The sequence below is a fragment of the Patiria miniata genome, unplaced genomic scaffold (genome assembly GCF_015706575.1).
Source record: "Patiria miniata isolate m_02_andy unplaced genomic scaffold, ASM1570657v1 HiC_scaffold_22, whole genome shotgun sequence".
Classification (NCBI taxonomy): Eukaryota; Metazoa; Echinodermata; class Asteroidea; order Valvatida; family Asterinidae; genus Patiria; species Patiria miniata.
Genome location: NW_024037061.1, coordinates 3,748,544 through 3,768,675, shown reverse-complemented (window position 1 = coordinate 3,768,675; position 20,132 = coordinate 3,748,544). Strand labels below are relative to the sequence as shown.

The following is a 20,132-nucleotide window of genomic DNA, read 5'->3' as shown; positions in this document are numbered from 1 at the left end:
GCAGTGCATATTGAAATAACAATTAAAATACTAAAAATAAAAAAGCTTTGGATCCGTCCATCTCTACGCTACAGTGTGTATAAGCAGGCACAATATGTGTTTCACAGGTAAAATTTCGTTGTGTTCTTAGTCTTTTTTCTAGATTTTTAGAGAACAATAATAATGCAATGAATCACAACAAGCAAGAAATATAACCACCACCAGCAAAAATATGAAAATGAAGCTCCTACAGCCCGCTCCAGAGACCAATCGTCGCTGTCAGATCGATGGACGGCCACCAAGATGGAAGGAGTTCTGTTTTTGGATTTTGCCAAAAGAAGACAGTTCAGTGGCGTCTAATGGCAGCAGATGACACACTCCTGCAGCTCACTCTGGAGGTCAGTCAGTGGTTCTCAGCTGGCAGTTCTTCTTTCAAGATGGCACCAAGGAAGGAAGGCGGCAGGAACCTGGGCCGGTACACCCCTCCTTAGTCTACCTGGTCTGGTACCCAATCGTCATGAGCAGAACGACGCCACAGAGCTCCCGGTCTCATCAGTGCCAGGCGAATTCCCTATATATTTGACTGCCGTTTAGCCCTGATTTAATTTATCCAATTTCGCTCCCAAATCTAAAATAAAGAAGTGGATAGCAAAGCTATCCTGCCGACTACGCCAAGTGTAACCGGGGAGAGTGGAATTTAGTTTGTTAAAATGGGGCACTCTCCTTATGTCCGAGTGGTTCCACTAAAAAATGATTTGGGAAGAGCGAACTTTCTGTAGTCTCACAAATATCTGGCTACACTTAATGTATTTTAAAAAACAAAATCCTCAACATCTATTTACAGGGTGTCTTTCAACCCCAACCTAAACATGTCTATTTATCCTAGTTGGGTTAGCTAATCCCAACAGTGGTTAAAACGAAATTAGGATAATGAGAGAATAAAATTTACCAAATACTGGCTTTACTATCAATACAGATATAGTGGAATCTACATGTACAATGTGAAATAAAAGATATGGCGTCTGCATTGAAGATTTATCATAGATTAAAGATGTAAAAGGTTTATTCGCCTAAAGCGCTAATTAAATCATTTGCAAAATAGTTTTTTTTCTGCAGCTATGATTTAAATATATTGCTACAAAAAGAATCAGTATACTGGCAATGGGACGATAAAAAAGGTAAAAACATGTACAAAAATGTTAGGGTTTAGCTGAAGACGCGCGTACGCAGTCAAGCCACGACAACCTAATATGCACGCTTTAGCGTCTAGCAGCTGCAGTGCACCTATAATATCCACTATATAATACCCAAGCACGGTTGAATCACGTGCAACTAAAATGAAAAGTGAATCACGGGGTGGAAGAAGGGATGGATGGCATGAACGTAGTCACCCAAGTGGAAGTATGTCCCAAATCTGCATGCACAGAAAAATATAAAAGAAAAGACAACTGCCTCAAGGGCGTTAAAAATGTTCAACAAGAATCATTGTAACAGAGCTCCATTAAAAATATCAAGAATTCCAAGCACTTCCTCAATAAGCCAAAAAGGTAATGTTGAAATAAATACAACCATTACTATGAGAGGAAGAATATTGAGCTATAAAGGAGCAGTGCATATTGAAATAACAATTAAAATACTAAAAATAAAAAAGCTTTGGATCCGTCCATCTCTACGCTACAGTGTGTATAAGCAGGCACAATATGTGTTTCACAGGTAAAATTTCGTTGTGTTCTTAGTCTTTTTTCTAGATTTTTAGAGAACAATAATAATGCAATGAATCACAACAAGCAAGAAATATAACCACCACCAGCAAAAATATGAAAATGAAGCTCCTACAGCCCGCTCCAGAGACCAATCGTCGCTGTCAGATCGATGGACGGCCACCAAGATGGAAGGAGTTCTGTTTTTGGATTTTGCCAAAAGAAGACAGTTCAGTGGCGTCTAATGGCAGCAGATGACACACTCCTGCAGCTCACTCTGGAGGTCAGTCAGTGGTTCTCAGCTGGCAGTTCTTCTTTCAAGATGGCACCAAGGAAGGAAGGCGGCAGGAACCTGGGCCGGTACACCCCTCCTTAGTCTACCTGGTCTGGTACCCAATCGTCATGAGCAGAACGACGCCACAGAGCTCCCGGTCTCATCAGTGCCAGGCGAATTCCCTATATATTTGACTGCCGTTTAGCCCTGATTTAATTTATCCAATTTCGCTCCCAAATCTAAAATAAAGAAGTGGATAGCAAAGCTATCCTGCCGACTACGCCAAGTGTAACCGGGGAGAGTGGAATTTAGTTTGTTAAAATGGGGCACTCTCCTTATGTCCGAGTGGTTCCACTAAAAAATGATTTGGGAAGAGCGAACTTTCTGTAGTCTCACAAATATGAAATGGTTTTATTTATAATACAAATAGAGACAATATATACAAATTATTAGATATTTACACAAGAATTATATTAGAAACTTGGTTGGGTATATAAAAACGACAGTCAAAAGGGAAATGGCTAATGAAGTAGCTCCAAGGATATTAATCTGAAATGCATAAAAACAATAAATGTCTAATGAATTATGGGAATTACTGTGGCATAAAATGACTGTTGCCCTAATGGAGAATTATTTAAATGGCAATTATGCAAGAATATGGATATTTTATGTACATATAATGTAATTTTAAATCCGAAAAATAGAAATGAATTATTCGCCAAGTTATGTTATAAAATGAAATCAGAATATAATACCATGCCCTAATAACAAATTCACGAATGATCATAGCAATAGAAAACTGATAGTTTTGGGGAAATGGGAAAAGTCTATTTCAAATGATAAATGAGAACGTAAATATTATAGCAACACTAAAATTTAAGTTGAAGTTAGCGTACATGTGTTGCTTATAAGTTCCAATTTGTGTTTGTTTCAAAAGGAAAATTTGAAGTTCACAAAAATAAAGTACTTAATAACATTGTTTTCCGAAATGCCGAAAAATATTAAAATAGTAAGAGATTGTGTTAAAATAAATGGACGGTGTTTACCCGAAATGTTTAAAGTATAAAATAAAGTCAACAAAAAATCCTTTTTGCCATCTCATGCAAGAATTAAATAGAGAATCATTAAAATCATTCTCAAAAATACTTGCAAATCACGACGACAGATTTGTTTCAAAAGTTAATAATCCGTCGTGATCGCAAGGCAGATTTCCGGCCGTGTCCGTTTTGACGGCCTTTAATTCTGGCAATCAACCAACATACAAAAGACCAGAATGTTTCATACATGATGGCATAAAAAGATTTTTAGGCATAAAAATGTTTGAGGCATAAAAATGTTTCAGGCATAAAAATGTGAAATATCAGACAAAGGATTTACTCACCACTTGGGAAGATCTACGTTCATGCCTACTCCGATGTGAAAATCGACGATCAGCAGTGAAAATACAATGTAGATGTAAATATTTTACTGCTAGTATAGGGAGCCTCCCTCAAAATTGTAATACAAGTGAAGAGTGTAAGCGCTCGTAATAGATGGTCTGCTCGCAACAAAATGTTGGATCGAAATCAACAATATTCCGCAGCAGGCCCTACAAGAAAACTATACCGAAACGCCCGGAATGTCAACTATTCCGCTTAAACAAAGCGCGTTGGAATGCAAAACTTGCACGCTCGCTACGCCCATCGCATAGTTGAGCCAAATTCTAGGCGGCACGCGCTGTTAAAAAAAGTTTAGTTGGCCGCGAGAGGGCGCTAGGCAAAAAGCATGATCACAATGGCTGCTCACATGTAAATCTACACAAACACGAAGTTACAAAAGTTTGGTATGAAATAATGCTGGAGTAAGGAACCAGTCGGGGAAAAGTAAGTACTGCAACCCGACCTGGTTACACTCACCCCCTAATTTTATAGAAAAAAGAATTTTTATAGAAGGGAATTTCAAAGTAACTAACGATTAAACATGTTAAAAGGAATATCCTATTTATAAAAACTACTACACCAGCTCCTCGAAATAAACTTGGACAATAATAATATGTTCAAATGGTCGAGAGCGCGATAAAAGATTGTCCACCACTAGTATTTGACTAGTGAATTAGAGATTACCTCATTATGGACCTTAAATCTAAAACTCCCAATTTGGCCATAATTAGACATATGAAAGTCCGCGTAAAAAAATGAAGATTTGGCTATGAGTTTCTACAAATAAAAAATCCCTAAAAAACATCCACCATATCAGTATTAATTAAAATTGCAAGATAGTGTTGAATGACGGGATAGAGAAAAATGGCAAAAATATGGTCCACCTCTAGCATGTCGCTAGAGAAATAGAGATTATCCTCCAATGGACCCAATAACCTAATTCTCAATATATAATCATACTACACTAATCTTACTATAAAAACCCTAGTATCTGGCTACACTTAATGTATTTTAAAAAACAAAATCCTCAACATCTATTTACAGGGTGTCTTTCAACCCCAACCTAAACATGTCTATTTATCCTAGTTGGGTTAGCTAATCCCAACAGTGGTTAAAACGAAATTAGGATAATGAGAGAATAAAATTTACCAAATACTGGCTTTACTATCAATACAGATATAGTGGAATCTACATGTACAATGTGAAATAAAAGATATGGCGTCTGCATTGAAGATTTATCATAGATTAAAGATGTAAAAGGTTTATTCGCCTAAAGCGCTAATTAAATCATTTGCAAAATAGTTTTTTTTCTGCAGCTATGATTTAAATATATTGCTACAAAAAGAATCAGTATACTGGCAATGGGACGATAAAAAAGGTAAAAACATGTACAAAAATGTTAGGGTTTAGCTGAAGACGCGCGTACGCAGTCAAGCCACGACAACCTAATATGCACGCTTTAGCGTCTAGCAGCTGCAGTGCACCTATAATATCCACTATATAATACCCAAGCACGGTTGAATCACGTGCAACTAAAATGAAAAGTGAATCACGGGGTGGAAGAAGGGATGGATGGCATGAACGTAGTCACCCAAGTGGAAGTATGTCCCAAATCTGCATGCACAGAAAAATATAAAAGAAAAGACAACTGCCTCAAGGGCGTTAAAAATGTTCAACAAGAATCATTGTAACAGAGCTCCATTAAAAATATCAAGAATTCCAAGCACTTCCTCAATAAGCCAAAAAGGTAATGTTGAAATAAATACAACCATTACTATGAGAGGAAGAATATTGAGCTATAAAGGAGCAGTGCATATTGAAATAACAATTAAAATACTAAAAATAAAAAAGCTTTGGATCCGTCCATCTCTACGCTACAGTGTGTATAAGCAGGCACAATATGTGTTTCACAGGTAAAATTTCGTTGTGTTCTTAGTCTTTTTTCTAGATTTTTAGAGAACAATAATAATGCAATGAATCACAACAAGCAAGAAATATAACCACCACCAGCAAAAATATGAAAATGAAGCTCCTACAGCCCGCTCCAGAGACCAATCGTCGCTGTCAGATCGATGGACGGCCACCAAGATGGAAGGAGTTCTGTTTTTGGATTTTGCCAAAAGAAGACAGTTCAGTGGCGTCTAATGGCAGCAGATGACACACTCCTGCAGCTCACTCTGGAGGTCAGTCAGTGGTTCTCAGCTGGCAGTTCTTCTTTCAAGATGGCACCAAGGAAGGAAGGCGGCAGGAACCTGGGCCGGTACACCCCTCCTTAGTCTACCTGGTCTGGTACCCAATCGTCATGAGCAGAACGACGCCACAGAGCTCCCGGTCTCATCAGTGCCAGGCGAATTCCCTATATATTTGACTGCCGTTTAGCCCTGATTTAATTTATCCAATTTCGCTCCCAAATCTAAAATAAAGAAGTGGATAGCAAAGCTATCCTGCCGACTACGCCAAGTGTAACCGGGGAGAGTGGAATTTAGTTTGTTAAAATGGGGCACTCTCCTTATGTCCGAGTGGTTCCACTAAAAAATGATTTGGGAAGAGCGAACTTTCTGTAGTCTCACAAATATGAAATGGTTTTATTTATAATACAAATAGAGACAATATATACAAATTATTAGATATTTACACAAGAATTATATTAGAAACTTGGTTGGGTATATAAAAACGACAGTCAAAAGGGAAATGGCTAATGAAGTAGCTCCAAGGATATTAATCTGAAATGCATAAAAACAATAAATGTCTAATGAATTATGGGAATTACTGTGGCATAAAATGACTGTTGCCCAAATGGAGAATTATTTAAATGGCAATTATGCAAGAATATGGATATTTTATGTACATATAATGTAATTTTAAATCCGAAAAATAGAAATGAATTATTCGCCAAGTTATGTTATAAAATGAAATCAGAATATAATACCATGCCCTAATAACAAATTCACGAATGATCATAGCAATAGAAAACTGATAGTTTTGGGGAAATGGGAAAAGTCTATTTCAAATGATAAATGAGAACGTAAATATTATAGCAACACTAAAATTTAAGTTGAAGTTAGCGTACATGTGTTGCTTATAAGTTCCAATTTGTGTTTGTTTCAAAAGGAAAATTTGAAGTTCACAAAAATAAAGTACTTAATAACATTGTTTTCCGAAATGCCGAAAAATATTAAAATAGTAAGAGATTGTGTTAAAATAAATGGACGGTGTTTACCCGAAATGTTTAAAGTATAAAATAAAGTCAACAAAAAATCCTTTTTGCCATCTCATGCAAGAATTAAATAGAGAATCATTAAAATCATTCTCAAAAATACTTGCAAATCACGACGACAGATTTGTTTCAAAAGTTAATAATCCGTCGTGATCGCAAGGCAGATTTCCGGCCGTGTCCGTTTTGACGGCCTTTAATTCTGGCAATCAACCAACATACAAAAGACCAGAATGTTTCATACATGATGGCATAAAAAGATTTTTAGGCATAAAAATGTTTGAGGCATAAAAATGTTTCAGGCATAAAAATGTGAAATATCAGACAAAGGATTTACTCACCACTTGGGAAGATCTACGTTCATGCCTACTCCGATGTGAAAATCGACGATCAGCAGTGAAAATACAATGTAGATGTAAATATTTTACTGCTAGTATAGGGAGCCTCCCTCAAAATTGTAATACAAGTGAAGAGTGTAAGCGCTCGTAATAGATGGTCTGCTCGCAACAAAATGTTGGATCGAAATCAACAATATTCCGCAGCAGGCCCTACAAGAAAACTATACCGAAACGCCCGGAATGTCAACTATTCCGCTTAAACAAAGCGCGTTGGAATGCAAAACTTGCACGCTCGCTACGCCCATCGCATAGTTGAGCCAAATTCTAGGCGGCACGCGCTGTTAAAAAAAGTTTAGTTGGCCGCGAGAGGGCGCTAGGCAAAAAGCATGATCACAATGGCTGCTCACATGTAAATCTACACAAACACGAAGTTACAAAAGTTTGGTATGAAATAATGCTGGAGTAAGGAACCAGTCGGGGAAAAGTAAGTACTGCAACCCGACCTGGTTACAAAACACTTTCGATCTCAGGCTGTGCTCCGTGGTCATATATGGGTCGATGTGGCCGGCAGCCAGAGGCGCCTTTCTGTGCCAGCAGCCCGACCACGTTGTAGCCGCGTCCTTCACAATTCAGCATACCAGCTGCGAGTAAGGATGATTAGCTCCCCAAATTATTATTATTATTATTATTATTATAAATTTACAGTGATTCGGTGATGGTTGTTAATTAAGGTTTGAATACGGGCGATTCACAATACTGTGAGCCACCAACAGGTTGCTACGGAGATTCCATGTTTCAAGTTTACAGTCGACAGAAACATAGCCGACTTGCTGCGATTTGATGCCAACAGTGAAGAAAGTTGAAAGGTTTTGCAATGTTGTAGACTCGTAGGTTTTAATGGTGTTATGTTTGGTTTCGGACCCAGGCCTGAAGCACAAGCTGACCAAGGAGCCCCACCAGGACAAGCCAGACACCGTCGTGGGTGGCTTACCCACGGACTCCTTCCACCACAGCGGTAGCGGCAGTGGCACTAGCAGCTCAGCCGGGGGTACGGTCAAGGGAGGACCCACGTGGCACACCAGCGTGCGCGTCGGAGTCAACTTCACGAAGTTGGACATCCATATGAATATGAGTAACGTCATGGGCAGCACAGTGTAAGTTTAATTTCAAATTCCATATTTCAGTTAATTCTTATTATTAAACATGAGCTGAAAATATTAACCCTAACTCCCTAGTAATGTGCAAAATCATATTAAAATTGGAGGATTCAGGACTGGGCTATCATCTTTATGCATCCTTCATGGCCAAGTTTTGCAGAGAGCCTGCAGAATTTTTGTTAAAGCTTGTCTTTAATTTTGGAGGTTTCTTTTGTCAGTTGGTCAACCACGGATCTGCGGACCCAGGGCTGGGTGTCCATCGACAGCGTCGGTCGTAAAGAGATACAGATGTGCACCAGTTTAAGGCAGAGTACCTTGGATGCCAAGGGAGGCGTGATTGGTGGACAAGTGGCCATTGAGCAACTCAGCGGAACACGTGAGTGACTCGCGGTCATTTGCCTCGGAGAAGCCACGCGGTGATAAAATTCTCCACATGTTACCAAATATGGTCATAACTTTTTTTTTAATGGGCCAATTAGGCCAAGATTCCATGTAATCCTCACCCCTGGTATACACCACAAGCCTGTAGACTCCCATTGGCCAGACCCTAACCACTGCAGAGTAAGGAGTGTTGAAAGACAGCAGCCCCAAGAGGCGCCTAATGCCTTTGTGCAGTAATTGGAGATCTTAGTGGCCAACCCCTTTGTGCCGCCGATCTCTCTGTGTCAACCCCTCTTGCCGCCCAGAGCTCAGACAGGTCGTAAACAATCCTGGCCCACACAAAGGCCATGTGACCTGCCTATATCTTGTGCATGAGGGGGTTATTGACCTAGAAACACGTGTGGTGATAAAATTCTCCATGTGGTTACTCTGCGTAAAGTTTTTGGTCATGCGGCTCCGAGGTTAAACTCACTTGTCCCTGTGCCACCCAAGCTGCCCTTTGCTCTTCATGCATTTTGTTCCTTTCCAATGATTACACCGCTCAAAATCTAAAGAGGAATGTTCAAAACCTAACCTGTTGAAGTGAAAAAAAACCTTGCACAACCTTTTGATCACGAAACAAGATTTTGTCTATATAACTCTTTATTTCAAAATACTAGTCAATTGACTGATCGTTTAAAATCGCCTACATATCTTGATTTCTTCATAATGACAGCAAGCCAGAGGGAATGATTTCACGGGCTGTTTAGTACCAGTACGATCTTTAATCCAAGTCGGCTTTTTGATAATAATTTGGTTGGTTACTTTTTGGTTCAATTCAAATGATCCTATGTGCCTTCAAATTCGGGCGATTCACAATGAAGTGCGCCACCAAGAGTTTGCCACGGAGAGTTCATTTTTCCAGTGCATTGTGGGAGATGGTCGACAAATTCGCAGTTTTTCCGGTCAGTAGTTTCGTAGGCGTATGATTCGAGTATCTTTTTGGCCTTTTCTTTGCTTTTTATCAATATGGTGTGTTTTGTAAGGCGTCAGAACGCTATGCCCCAATCTACAACAAATTAGCTCAAGTTGTCTACTGACACTCATTCAAATGGGACATGTTTTGTCGACCATAAACTTGAAAAATAGACTCTCCGTGGCAAACTCTTGGTGGCGCACTGCATTGTGAATCGCCCGAATTGCAGGTACTGTAACAAGTCACAGCTCATTTTGAGACCAACATCTTTCATCTTCCAGATGCAAGTTTTTGTCATGCAAGATTTGACTTATGTCGGACTTGACTACAATGAATAAATTTGACTTTATAAGTAGGACTTTTTAACGTTGAACTTTTTTTGTTGATTCTAGTGAATCACTCCCAGCAGCCGTCCCACGCCCCAAGTCACAAGCTGGGCGCCGGCCTGGGGCTACTGACGGTGCGTATGGACTACATGGGATCCAGTATCATCATGCAGAGACTGGATAAAGTCCAGGTCAAACTGAGTGATGAATGGAAACTGGCCGAGATGACGGGAGCAAATACTAGCCATAGCAGGTGGGTATCCTCTCCGCCCCTACTGTCACGCCTACTCTAACCCCCACCCTTACCCCCAACCCCATCCCAACCCCATCCATGCCTCTCCAACCCTTACCCCCACCTAACCCCACCAAGAATAACAATTCATGGATAGCGTTATCATAGCTGCCAACATTTCAAAATCCAAATTAGTAATCAACCCGCGCGGTCACTTTCAACTGCGCGCATATTAACAGTGTATGTACCAGCTTTACCAACGTCGAGTATAGGTACAGGTACATGGTTTACATGTATATATACATGTGCAAACCCTTCTTGTTGTGATGAATAATATACTGTAGGCCATAGGATAATTTTTTTTTTTAATTTAGAATTATAAAAAAATATTAATAATTTTTTTAATTAATTGTGTCTTACTGTCCATATTTGTTCGTTGAAGTCAAATAAATAATAACAATAATAATAATGTGCGCATATTTTTCTGAGATGCATGCTATATCGATGTTGTTTTTACACACATTATCATCATTATTTTTAGGGCCACCGTATGCAATAGAAATATCCCGCCAACATACCTTGCAAACGTTGCTGATTTATCTTTTCTGGACGTTGTGATAAACTCTGTTTCTGTTCCAAAAACGTACAAACACCTCAAACTCTATTACCAATTCTTCCAACCATTCTCTTAAAATGATCAAAAATCTCGCACTGATTTACACATACACAATACATCCACAAGGTGCACACAAAATGACACACCATTGAAAAATATGTTTAGTCTGGTCCTCAAGTATTCCACTGCGCACACCACATTCATGTCTATCAGGTGCTTGACCGCATTGCTTATTAGACTTGTCACCAGGCAAAAACGATACCTTACAAGTTTTTTCTCTATTAGGTAGAGAATGGGAAATTTGCATATTTTTGTGGCATTTCGTAGTTTCGTAATTTAACAAACAATTCGTAATAATTACGAAAAATTCGTAATAGTTGGCAGCTATGCATTATAATGTTAGTACTACCTACTGTACTGGCGTACCCTGAGAAGGGTTTGTTGACCAATGAAAGAAGCGTGACTGATTGAATATGTACGAGGTGTAATAAAACTGGTTCCCTGCTCTCCACGGTTCCCTCGATCAGATCGTCATCAGTCTATCTAGACGGCCAGTTAGAGTGGGACACGTTCCAGCTCATGCTGTCTCGCTCCAGCACCCCAGACCTCATCAAGATGACGTCTCGTCTTGAGGAGTTCTTCAGCCAGCAGTTCCAGAGCAGTAAGCGCATGTTGGCGTCGTGGCAGCTAGGGGGCGTGGCTAGCAGTCGGCCCTCTAGTGGGGGGACGCGGACAGGCAGTGAGAGCAGCAGCACGCGGAGTTTGGAGAGACTCACGGTGCAGGGTGAGTGCAGTTTTTTTTTATCTCAGATGGATCGGAGTCAGTCGCCAGTCTAATCATAAGCTAATCATAAGCTAATCACAAGTCGATCACAGGGCAATCATAAGTCAATCACAAGTTGACTATTGTTAATTCACTAGTTAGTTACAAGTCAATCGTAAGACAATCACAACTTCATCACAAGTCCATCACAAGTCAATCATAAGTCAATCAAAATTCCATCACAATTGAATCATAAATCTTTTTTTTTTCCTCACAAAGTGATGGTGTTTTTGGAAATGAACAAAATGCATATTAAAGCAATTGATTCTTTATGCCTTTAAAGGTATAGTCCATCATTTGTAATTTGCGCATTTTGTTCGTTTGAAGCAACAAAAGTGCTCAAGATATAAAGAAGGGTGCTGAACAACTAACCTGATGAAGTTTCAGCTCAGCTTTAGCTGTAAATTTCGAGAAAAGCAACATTCTAGGATCTCAATTCAAATCAAAAGTTGCTGAATCATGTTTTGAATTGGGCCTGAATTCAGCGTCTGAGACATGTTCTCACTGAGCCGATTGCAGCTACGTGATATTGCGCACTGATCCGACGAATTATAGCAACCACGCGCGGGCCAATGCTGGCGCGCGTTTCGCCGAATAACAAAACGAACTACTAATTTGAATTTCCTACGGTGCTTCTTAAGAAGCACCGTTGGAAAGGTCTTCTTTTGTTGATTTCTTCAAAATGACAGCTTGCCAGAAAGAATAATTTCACAGGGAGTTTAGTCCCCTAACTATCTCTCAACCAAGTATGTTTTTCAACAATAATTATGCCAGTTACTTTTTGGATAGCTACAAATGATGGACTCTGGCTTTAATCTTCAAACTGACTTGTGTTTTTCAGCGGAGAGGAACTACCACCGTCACTGGCAGCCAGTCTTTGCCCTCCTCCGTAGTTGTCGCTCCAACAGCAAGCTCCTCCCCCCACAGTGGCACACTGGGAACCTAACCCTTGGTGGGCACGTCTTACTGAGCGGCAATCGGGCCTTGCTGGCATGCTTCCATGGGATCAACTTCAGGGCCAGTTCCTGGGCTCTCTTCACCCTGCAGGAGCCGGAGTTGCACTTTGAGACTGAAGCCGTACCCATCAGGCCCAGTAGGAGCGATGGTGAGTTACCCCTTCACCTCTGTTTGCCATTTTTTCACGCTGTGTATTGAAGTTTCGTAGTTCAGTCTGTCGAGCCAGTGTAGCCCATCAGGCCAGCGTTCATCTCCGTTTTCCTTGTCATGAAACAATATTTCTATTCCCCCTGGATGGGATGCCAGTCCATTGCAGGTTACTCCCCAGCTAATGCCGGTACCCATTTGTGATGTGATCAAGCTAAATGAGTCGTTTGTCGGGAATTTGTATGTGGAGATACAGGCCAAAATAGGGCCACTTCATCACATCATTTCATCACATCTCTTGGTGTTCCGACTTCCATAATTTTTGAACTAAAGATGGTATCAGCATGCGGTTTTCATAGCAGTAATGCTGTGATTGTGCTCTTTTGAAATCTGTATCAAATTTCTTTGTGACCAGGGTCCACAAACGACTCATGTAGCTTGATCGCATCACATTTATACTCCTGGGTGGAGAGAGGCAAGTGAGGATGAAGTGGCTTGCCCAAGGACACAACATATGACCAGCAGCTGGATTCGAACCCCTGGCCCTCTGATCATGAGTGACGAACCCTAACCACTAGGCCACACCCTCTGAGTGTCTGGATTCATATTTGTGCCAGTCCCAAAGGGCCAGCCTAACTGACTGTCACTTAGACTGGTGAAGAGAACTGGGCAGTGCTATTGTATAGGATTACCCCCTAACACCAATGAATGGGCTAATTTGGCAATTGTGTAGACCACACACCAGAAAAGACTTCCATTGAAGACCAATTGTGAATCAAGTGAATATAATATTGTGTGTAATTGTACCTCCTTGGAAATAAAGGAATTAAACAATAAACTTGAATCACAAAAGCTAACACTTTCCAAGAAATGCATTGGTGGACAAAAAAATACTAACAAAAAATTGAGAACAAAATGGTAAAAACCTGAACTATTAAAGGCATAAAGGATATATACATTTTCCATAAGCACCACTCAAAATCCAAAGAAGATTGTTTAAAACCTAACCTGTTGCAGTTTTGGCTCAGTGGATGTGACACGTTTTTGAGAAAACATTGACAAACCATACGAACCTTGTGATCACGAAACACGATTTCTTCTAGAGCATTTTTTATATCCACAAATAAATCGGTCTATTGACTGATCGTTGGAAATCACCTACATTTCTTGATTTCTTCTAAATGACAGCAAGCCGGACGGAATAATTTCATGCGATGTTTAGAACCAGTATGATCTAAGTAAGCTTGTTCGATAATTTGGTGAGTTACTTCAAATGGGAATAAATACAAACATTCTGTGCCTTTAAAACCACATTTTCCCGCAAAAATTCTCATCGCAGGCGAAGGTGGCACCAACATCATTGAGGACCTGGTCTTCAGTCTGGGTCACAACCAGACAGAGAGGGGTGAAGGGTCGATGGGGGTCATCTACCGGGTCACACGGACCGAGAGACATCACTTCCCAACCAACGGAACCATTGACCAGTGCTTCCACTACGTCTGCGCCATCCGGGCGCCCGAAGGTAGAGTTGGCTGTTTCAATTATAATCAATTTGTTTTCATTTCTCCAGTTGTAATAGATTTCTGACAGCACAGAATTGGTTGTAGAATTACATTGACAAGTGTCCGAAGTACTGTTAAATATGGTTTACAATGGTTCCACCCATAATATCAGAAACCCATCAAAGCAGGATATTTTTTTTAAGTAATTTGAAAAGGTAAAAACCATGTTAGACATGTTTACGGCCGTCTCAATTCATATCCGGGATGTGTTCTGGACACAATGCGGCTAGAATTATTCACTTTGTCAGCAAGAAGCTCTGCATTTGTCCCGGACATGTTCGGGGAAAATTTTCATTAGCAAATGCTTGACTCGCTAATACTGATAACTTCAATTGCGGGAAGATTGCGGGGAAGATGTTCAGTATCCTGCAACTCATGCCCGATACAATGTCCTGAACTTGTTTGGAACTCGTCCCTGATTTGAATTTAAACGGGCCCTTATACAAAATGGTAAATTTTGATCAACTTTCAACAGAAAAAAGAGACTTTCAGTGGGAAATAATAATCTATTGTATTATTTTTTGCATGTGTAACCCTTGCAATATTGGTCATTCTATAAATTTGGGGTCCCTTTTTTTCCCGCCCTGTTACATCGGACATGACGATTTTATAAATTCTGCATGCAGAGTGATTATGAAAAGCAACCACCTACCCAACATTACAGGTTGTTTTTATTACCACCATCAAAAGCCCAGGGAACAGAATACAGCACGTGTTCGCACTGGCTCCCGTGCGTGTAGCGCAAAGTACACACAAAGCCATGGCGTCATTACTTGAGGATCCAGCGTTGTCGGCAATGCATTCAAATGTTTCTACTAGTAGTCCCCCCCAACTCTCCCTATCGTATCGTTGTGGGTATACTTGTGCACGGAGCCCATAAGAAAAGTTTGCGAATAGTACGTCAGTTTTGTGTTCTGCCTTATGGCAACTGACAAGTATAACATCATAGGCCAAGTTCGGGCAAGGACTAATAGCAACGTGTGAACGTCTCTAGTCAAACGCTGGTCAAAGTGTCATCGCAAAACTTCTGGATCCTGGCTCCCTGCTGTATGTTACGAATGCACGCGGCAATTGGTTACCAGCCATGCAACCAGCCGCAGTAGGTTGGTTCCAAATAGTCGACTAGCGCAGTCAACCACCGTCGACTAGACAGAGTTCGGGCTAACTTTAGTCGAACTACGGTTAACCAATGGTCAATAATAGTTCTTGCTTGAACTTGCCCATAAATGACATGGTCTTTTTTGGGGTAAAACTTTCTGCTACCTGAAAAATCTGTAGTCAAAGTTGTAGAGACACTTATGTTCATAAATATGTTTTTATTGAAAGATTTTGTTTTTTTGTGTTGCAGAGTTTGAGCATGTTCTGACGTCAAGCAGCATGCCTGCCTACAGCTCCAAGGAGACGTTCAGACACACCGCCGAGCCAATCTTTGCTCTGCCCAAATTACAGCTGGAGATGAAGTCTAACCACATGCAGTCCACGCACAGCCCGGCACTCAATGGTAACAGTCACTGTGTGGCTCTGGGTAGTGGTGTAGTCTTGTGTCAAGTCAAGAGTGTTAAGTCTCAAAGCTCGAGTCGATGTATTAAAGGCATAGTTACATACCAAATTATTATCAAAAAGCTTACTTGGATTAAAGATCGTACTGGTACTAAACACCTCGTGAAATTATTCCATCTGGCTTGCTGTCATATAGAGGAAATCAGGTTGGCGTAGCGGTACTTTCCTCGCCTTCCACCGCTGTGACCCGGGTTCGAATCCCGCCTGGGCCAATATGTGGATTGGGTTTTCAGTCCCTGCCTGATTCCGTGGGTTTTCCTCAGAATATTCTTCTGGGCTTTTCCTCCCACCTCTAAAACTGTAATTTCTTCTCATTGTTTTCTCTCCACAGGTTTGTTCAGGCTTGCGAGCTACAGTGCCTAGGGCGCTTTTGAGGAATCCTTGGTTTCATTACCAAAAATGATTAATAATAATAATAATATTAATAATAATAAAATCAAGAAATGCGGGTGATTTCCAACGATCACTCAATTGACTGATTTTTTTTAATGAAGAGTGTTTTTGACAAAAGCATGTTTCGTGATCAAAAGGTTGTGGTTGCTTTTTCACTGTTTTCACGAAAAGTGTATCACCCACCGAATTCAAAATTTGACCGGTTAGGTTTTGAACGTTCTTCTTTGGATTTATGAGTGGTGCTTTTATTGGAAACAAACAAAATGCATGAAAAGCAAACGATCCTCAACGCCTTTAAACACCGACTTTTAATACTTCATACATGTACAGTCTGTATCTTTTTTTGAAAACAGTTCAACTATATGCTTACATTTTAAACAATAACTTTTAGTATAAAAAAATTAAAGTATCAACTTTGTAGTGTCACAACAAAATTAACGGTGCTCGGAAAGTCAACACCTGCAATTTATTTTTCTATGTTGAATATTATTATTTTTTTTCTCTTCTTTTTAGGTCCACCCCAGGCAGTGACTGTGAGTTTTGTCACTCATTTCACCGATCATATCAACGTTGCCATGGATATTGAGCTCATTCTCTTCCTGCATGCGTTTGTCACGGCCTACATCAGCTACAAAGACAAAGGTTGGACACGCAAACCTCAAAGATTTCACCATGTGATCACCTAGAGACTTGAAACTTGTCACATTCATAGTACCCTTTCTCTGTGTGAAAAAACCAAGGGACTTGAAACTTGTCACATTCATAGTACCCTTTCTCTGTGTGAAAAACCAAGAGACTTGAAACTTGTCACATTCATAGTACCCTTTCTCTGTGTGAAAAACCAAGAGACTTGAAACTTGTCACATTCATAGTACCCTTTCTCTGTGTGAAAAACCAAGAGACTTGAAACTTGTCACATTCATAGTACCCTTTCCCTGTGTGAAAAACCAAGAGACTTGAAACTTGTCACATTCATAGTACCCTTTCTCTGTGTGAAAAACCAAGAGACTTGAAACTTGTCACATTCATAGTACCCTTTCTCTGTGTGAAAAACCAAGAGACTTGAAACTTGTCACATTCATAGTCCCCTTTCTCTTTGTGAAAAACCAAGGGACTTGAAACTTGTCACATTCATAGTACCCTTTCTCCGTGTGAAAAACCAAGAGACTTGAAACTTGTCACAATCATAGTACCCTTTCTCTGTGTGAAAAACCAAGAGACTTGAAACGTGTCACAATCATAGTACCCTTTCTCTGTGTGAAAAACCAAGAGACTTGAAACTTGTCACATTCATAGTACCCTTTCTCTGTGTGAAAAACCAAGAGACTTGAAACTTGTCACATTCATAGTACCCTTTCTCTGTGTGAAAAACCAAGAGACTTGAAACTTGTCACATTCATAGTCCCCTTTCTCTTTGTGAAAAACCAAGGGACTTGAAACTTGTCACATTCATAGTACCCTTTCTCTGTGTGAAAAACCAAGAGACTTGGAACTTGTCACATTCATAGTACCCTTTCTCTGTGTGAAAAACCAAGAGACTTGAAACTTGTCACATTCATAGTACCCTTTCTCTGTGTGAAAAACCAAGAGACTTGAAACTTGTCACAATCATAGTACCCTTTCTCTGTGTGATCACCTAGAGACTATCAATACAGAAATGACATTGATCAATTTTTATCCCCCAACCCTAATTTCTTAGCTCCCCAGTCCCACCGTAACTCGGTTTCCAGCCGACCACCGATGAAAGCCCCAACGGAACCGGATGTCTTGCAGCTACCTGAACCGGCTAGCACGGGTACCAGTGAGGTCACGCCGTCTAGCGGCGCTAGCGATTGGAGGGAGTTCCAGTGCATCACCTGGCAGTTGGAGCCGACCATTAGGTACATAAGATGTCGTTCTGTAGTTTAGTAAGAAGCCAAAACTGAGCTCGGTTTCACAGAGTTCCTACAGGTGAAGGCCATAAGTCGACTAGTTGTTGATTCGTGTTGTAACTTACAGCTGCGCACTAATAGCAACATGCGAACACCTCCAACTGGGGCTAAGTTCGGGCAAGGACCATTAGTCGACTAGTGGTTGATTTGTGACGTACCTTACGCCTGCGCACTGATAGCAACGTGCGAACGTCTCTAGTCAAACGCTGGTCAAAATGTCATCGCAAAACTTCTGGATCCTGGCTCTCTGCTAGCGTTATGAATGCGCGCGGCTATTGGTTACCAGCGAAGCAACCAACCCCAGTAGGCTGGTTCCAAATAGTCGACTAGCGTAGTCAACCACCGTCGACTAGACAGAGTTCGGGCAAGCGTTAGTCGAACTGTGGTTAACCATTGGTCAACAATAGTCCTTGCGCGAACTTGGCCTTGGGTTGAAGTTAAAATGAATTCTTTTTTGCTTTTTCAGGCTGTTGTCTTGGGGAGGCAAGCAGATCGAGCCTCTTGGCGTAGACTACATCCTGCAGAAGTTGGGCTTCTCACACGCCCGGGTTACCATCCCAAAATGGATGCAGCGTGGGGCAATGGATCCACTAGACATGGCCCTGGCACTGCTGATGGAAAGACTCATTAAGTATATCAAGGAGAAGGACTGAGGGGAGTCTGGGAACTAGACCCAGCTGGAAATGGAGTAGACTGGCGACGGACCTGACCACATAACATAGGTGTATGAGGACAGGCAACAGCCTCACGCTTGTGATATATTATTGGTTGCCGTGCCTCTTGGCTGTGTCGACTATTTTTGATTTGTTTGCGACGTGAATGGTTCAAATGACTGTGGAGCCGCGACAAAGCCTCAGTCACACATGAGGCCAATATTTCAAAAATTGACTAGGCCTGATTTTTGGGACTGCAAAAAAGTTCAGAACAAATTTATGAACTGGGCAAAAATGGCGGACAGCGGTGAACATTTCTGATTGTTTGTTTTGAATTTGGGAGTATGTAAACATTTTGAACTGTACTGAAATCGTAGTTGTTCCATTTGGGGATTTTTTGTTCTACTTTTTAATTATCAGACCAAAAGATTGAATTTGTGAGTACTGCTTTCGCCAAATTGGTCAACAAAACACAAGAATCTAAAGAAGAATAATTCTGTACAATATTGAGGTTTATCTATGAAGTGTTTTTTACCAACAGTACGTGTTATTTTGTACATACTCAATGAATTCCAGTTCTGTGCATAATATATGACTCCATATTTGACAAAAAAGGACAGTCAGTACGTGAATTTGAAATTGACAATTTTTTTATGACGAGTATAGTCGCCTTTAGTCCATAATGGAAACTGTATATATTTTTTTTTTTTATTTCTTTGACTGTGAATTTCTTTTCGTTGATCTTGCGTGTATCAGTGATTAATTTCATCGTTTTGTGTCAAACAAGTACTTTTTTTTTTTTTTTTTAAACTTCATGATCAATAGAATAGACTTTTTTCGACGTTGCAAAGTACTATTTTAATAATAACATTTTCTTGCGAAAGAAAATATTATTTGAAAATGTTATTCTGAGGCGACCGATTTGAAAGAATATAAGTACTATAATCGATAAACATGTATTGCCAAATGTGATGAGTACTCTTTTTTTATTTTATAGCATTTCTAAGCTCATTCTTTGTTTGTGTTCATGCTTTTTTTACAGGAATTTTTCAGTTTTGCCTTGTAAAGGTGTTTGTATTTACCAGTACATGTAGTTAAGTTATTAAGACAGTTGCTATATTGAGGCCAAGTTCCTGGAGCTTCTCGGCACAAAAATCTGGTAAGCTCAGAAACTATTGGCTTAGCAAGAACAGGTTACCAGGCAAAATGTCATGCAAAGTATGCACTTTGTCACTGGTTCCCAGCTCATTTCTGTTTAGTGGATAAATGTTCCAAGCAATATTTGTATCGTGGGCCCAGTACTGTGGGTTTTTTCCCCTTGCACGGTTGAGATGCAAGCGAGGCTTAACTTGCGAGCTATGGCCATCTGAAATGATTCTTGCATACATGCCAAGCAACTAGCATTGCCCAACACTAACTAATTTTTGGATTTTTTTCTTCTTCCAATTTCAGTGTACAGAACAGTTTCTAAATAAGGGCCGGTCTCGATTCATACCCGGCACGGTTTCCAGACAAG

General features: G+C 40.4%; 1 protein-coding gene and 2 long non-coding RNA genes across 3 annotated transcripts in view; 1 reads left to right on the top strand and 2 right to left on the bottom strand.

Annotated features, from left to right (window-relative positions):
* Positions 1-18,758, top strand: part of LOC119730522 (transmembrane protein KIAA1109-like) — a 97,611-nt gene extending 78,853 nt beyond the window's left edge. The window contains 10 exon segments of the mRNA XM_038203490.1: positions 7,849-8,077; positions 8,299-8,456; positions 9,809-9,995; positions 11,118-11,374; positions 12,255-12,518; positions 13,857-14,039; positions 15,428-15,580; positions 16,546-16,674; positions 17,732-17,912; positions 18,430-18,758. Coding sequence (XP_038059418.1) covers positions 7,849-8,077; positions 8,299-8,456; positions 9,809-9,995; positions 11,118-11,374; positions 12,255-12,518; positions 13,857-14,039; positions 15,428-15,580; positions 16,546-16,674; positions 17,732-17,912; positions 18,430-18,616 — 1,928 coding nt within the window. The 3' untranslated portion in view covers positions 18,617-18,758.
* On the bottom strand, positions 2,335-3,739 carry LOC119730524. The gene is made up of 2 exons (XR_005271380.1): positions 3,335-3,739; positions 2,335-2,502 (listed from the first exon to the last, which is right to left on the bottom strand). It is a non-coding gene; the product is annotated as an uncharacterized LOC119730524 (long non-coding RNA).
* LOC119730523 lies at positions 3,777-7,331 on the bottom strand. The gene is made up of 2 exons (XR_005271379.1): positions 6,927-7,331; positions 3,777-6,094 (listed from the first exon to the last, which is right to left on the bottom strand). It is a non-coding gene; the product is annotated as an uncharacterized LOC119730523 (long non-coding RNA).
* Positions 18,759-20,132: the final 1,374 nt, after the last annotated feature.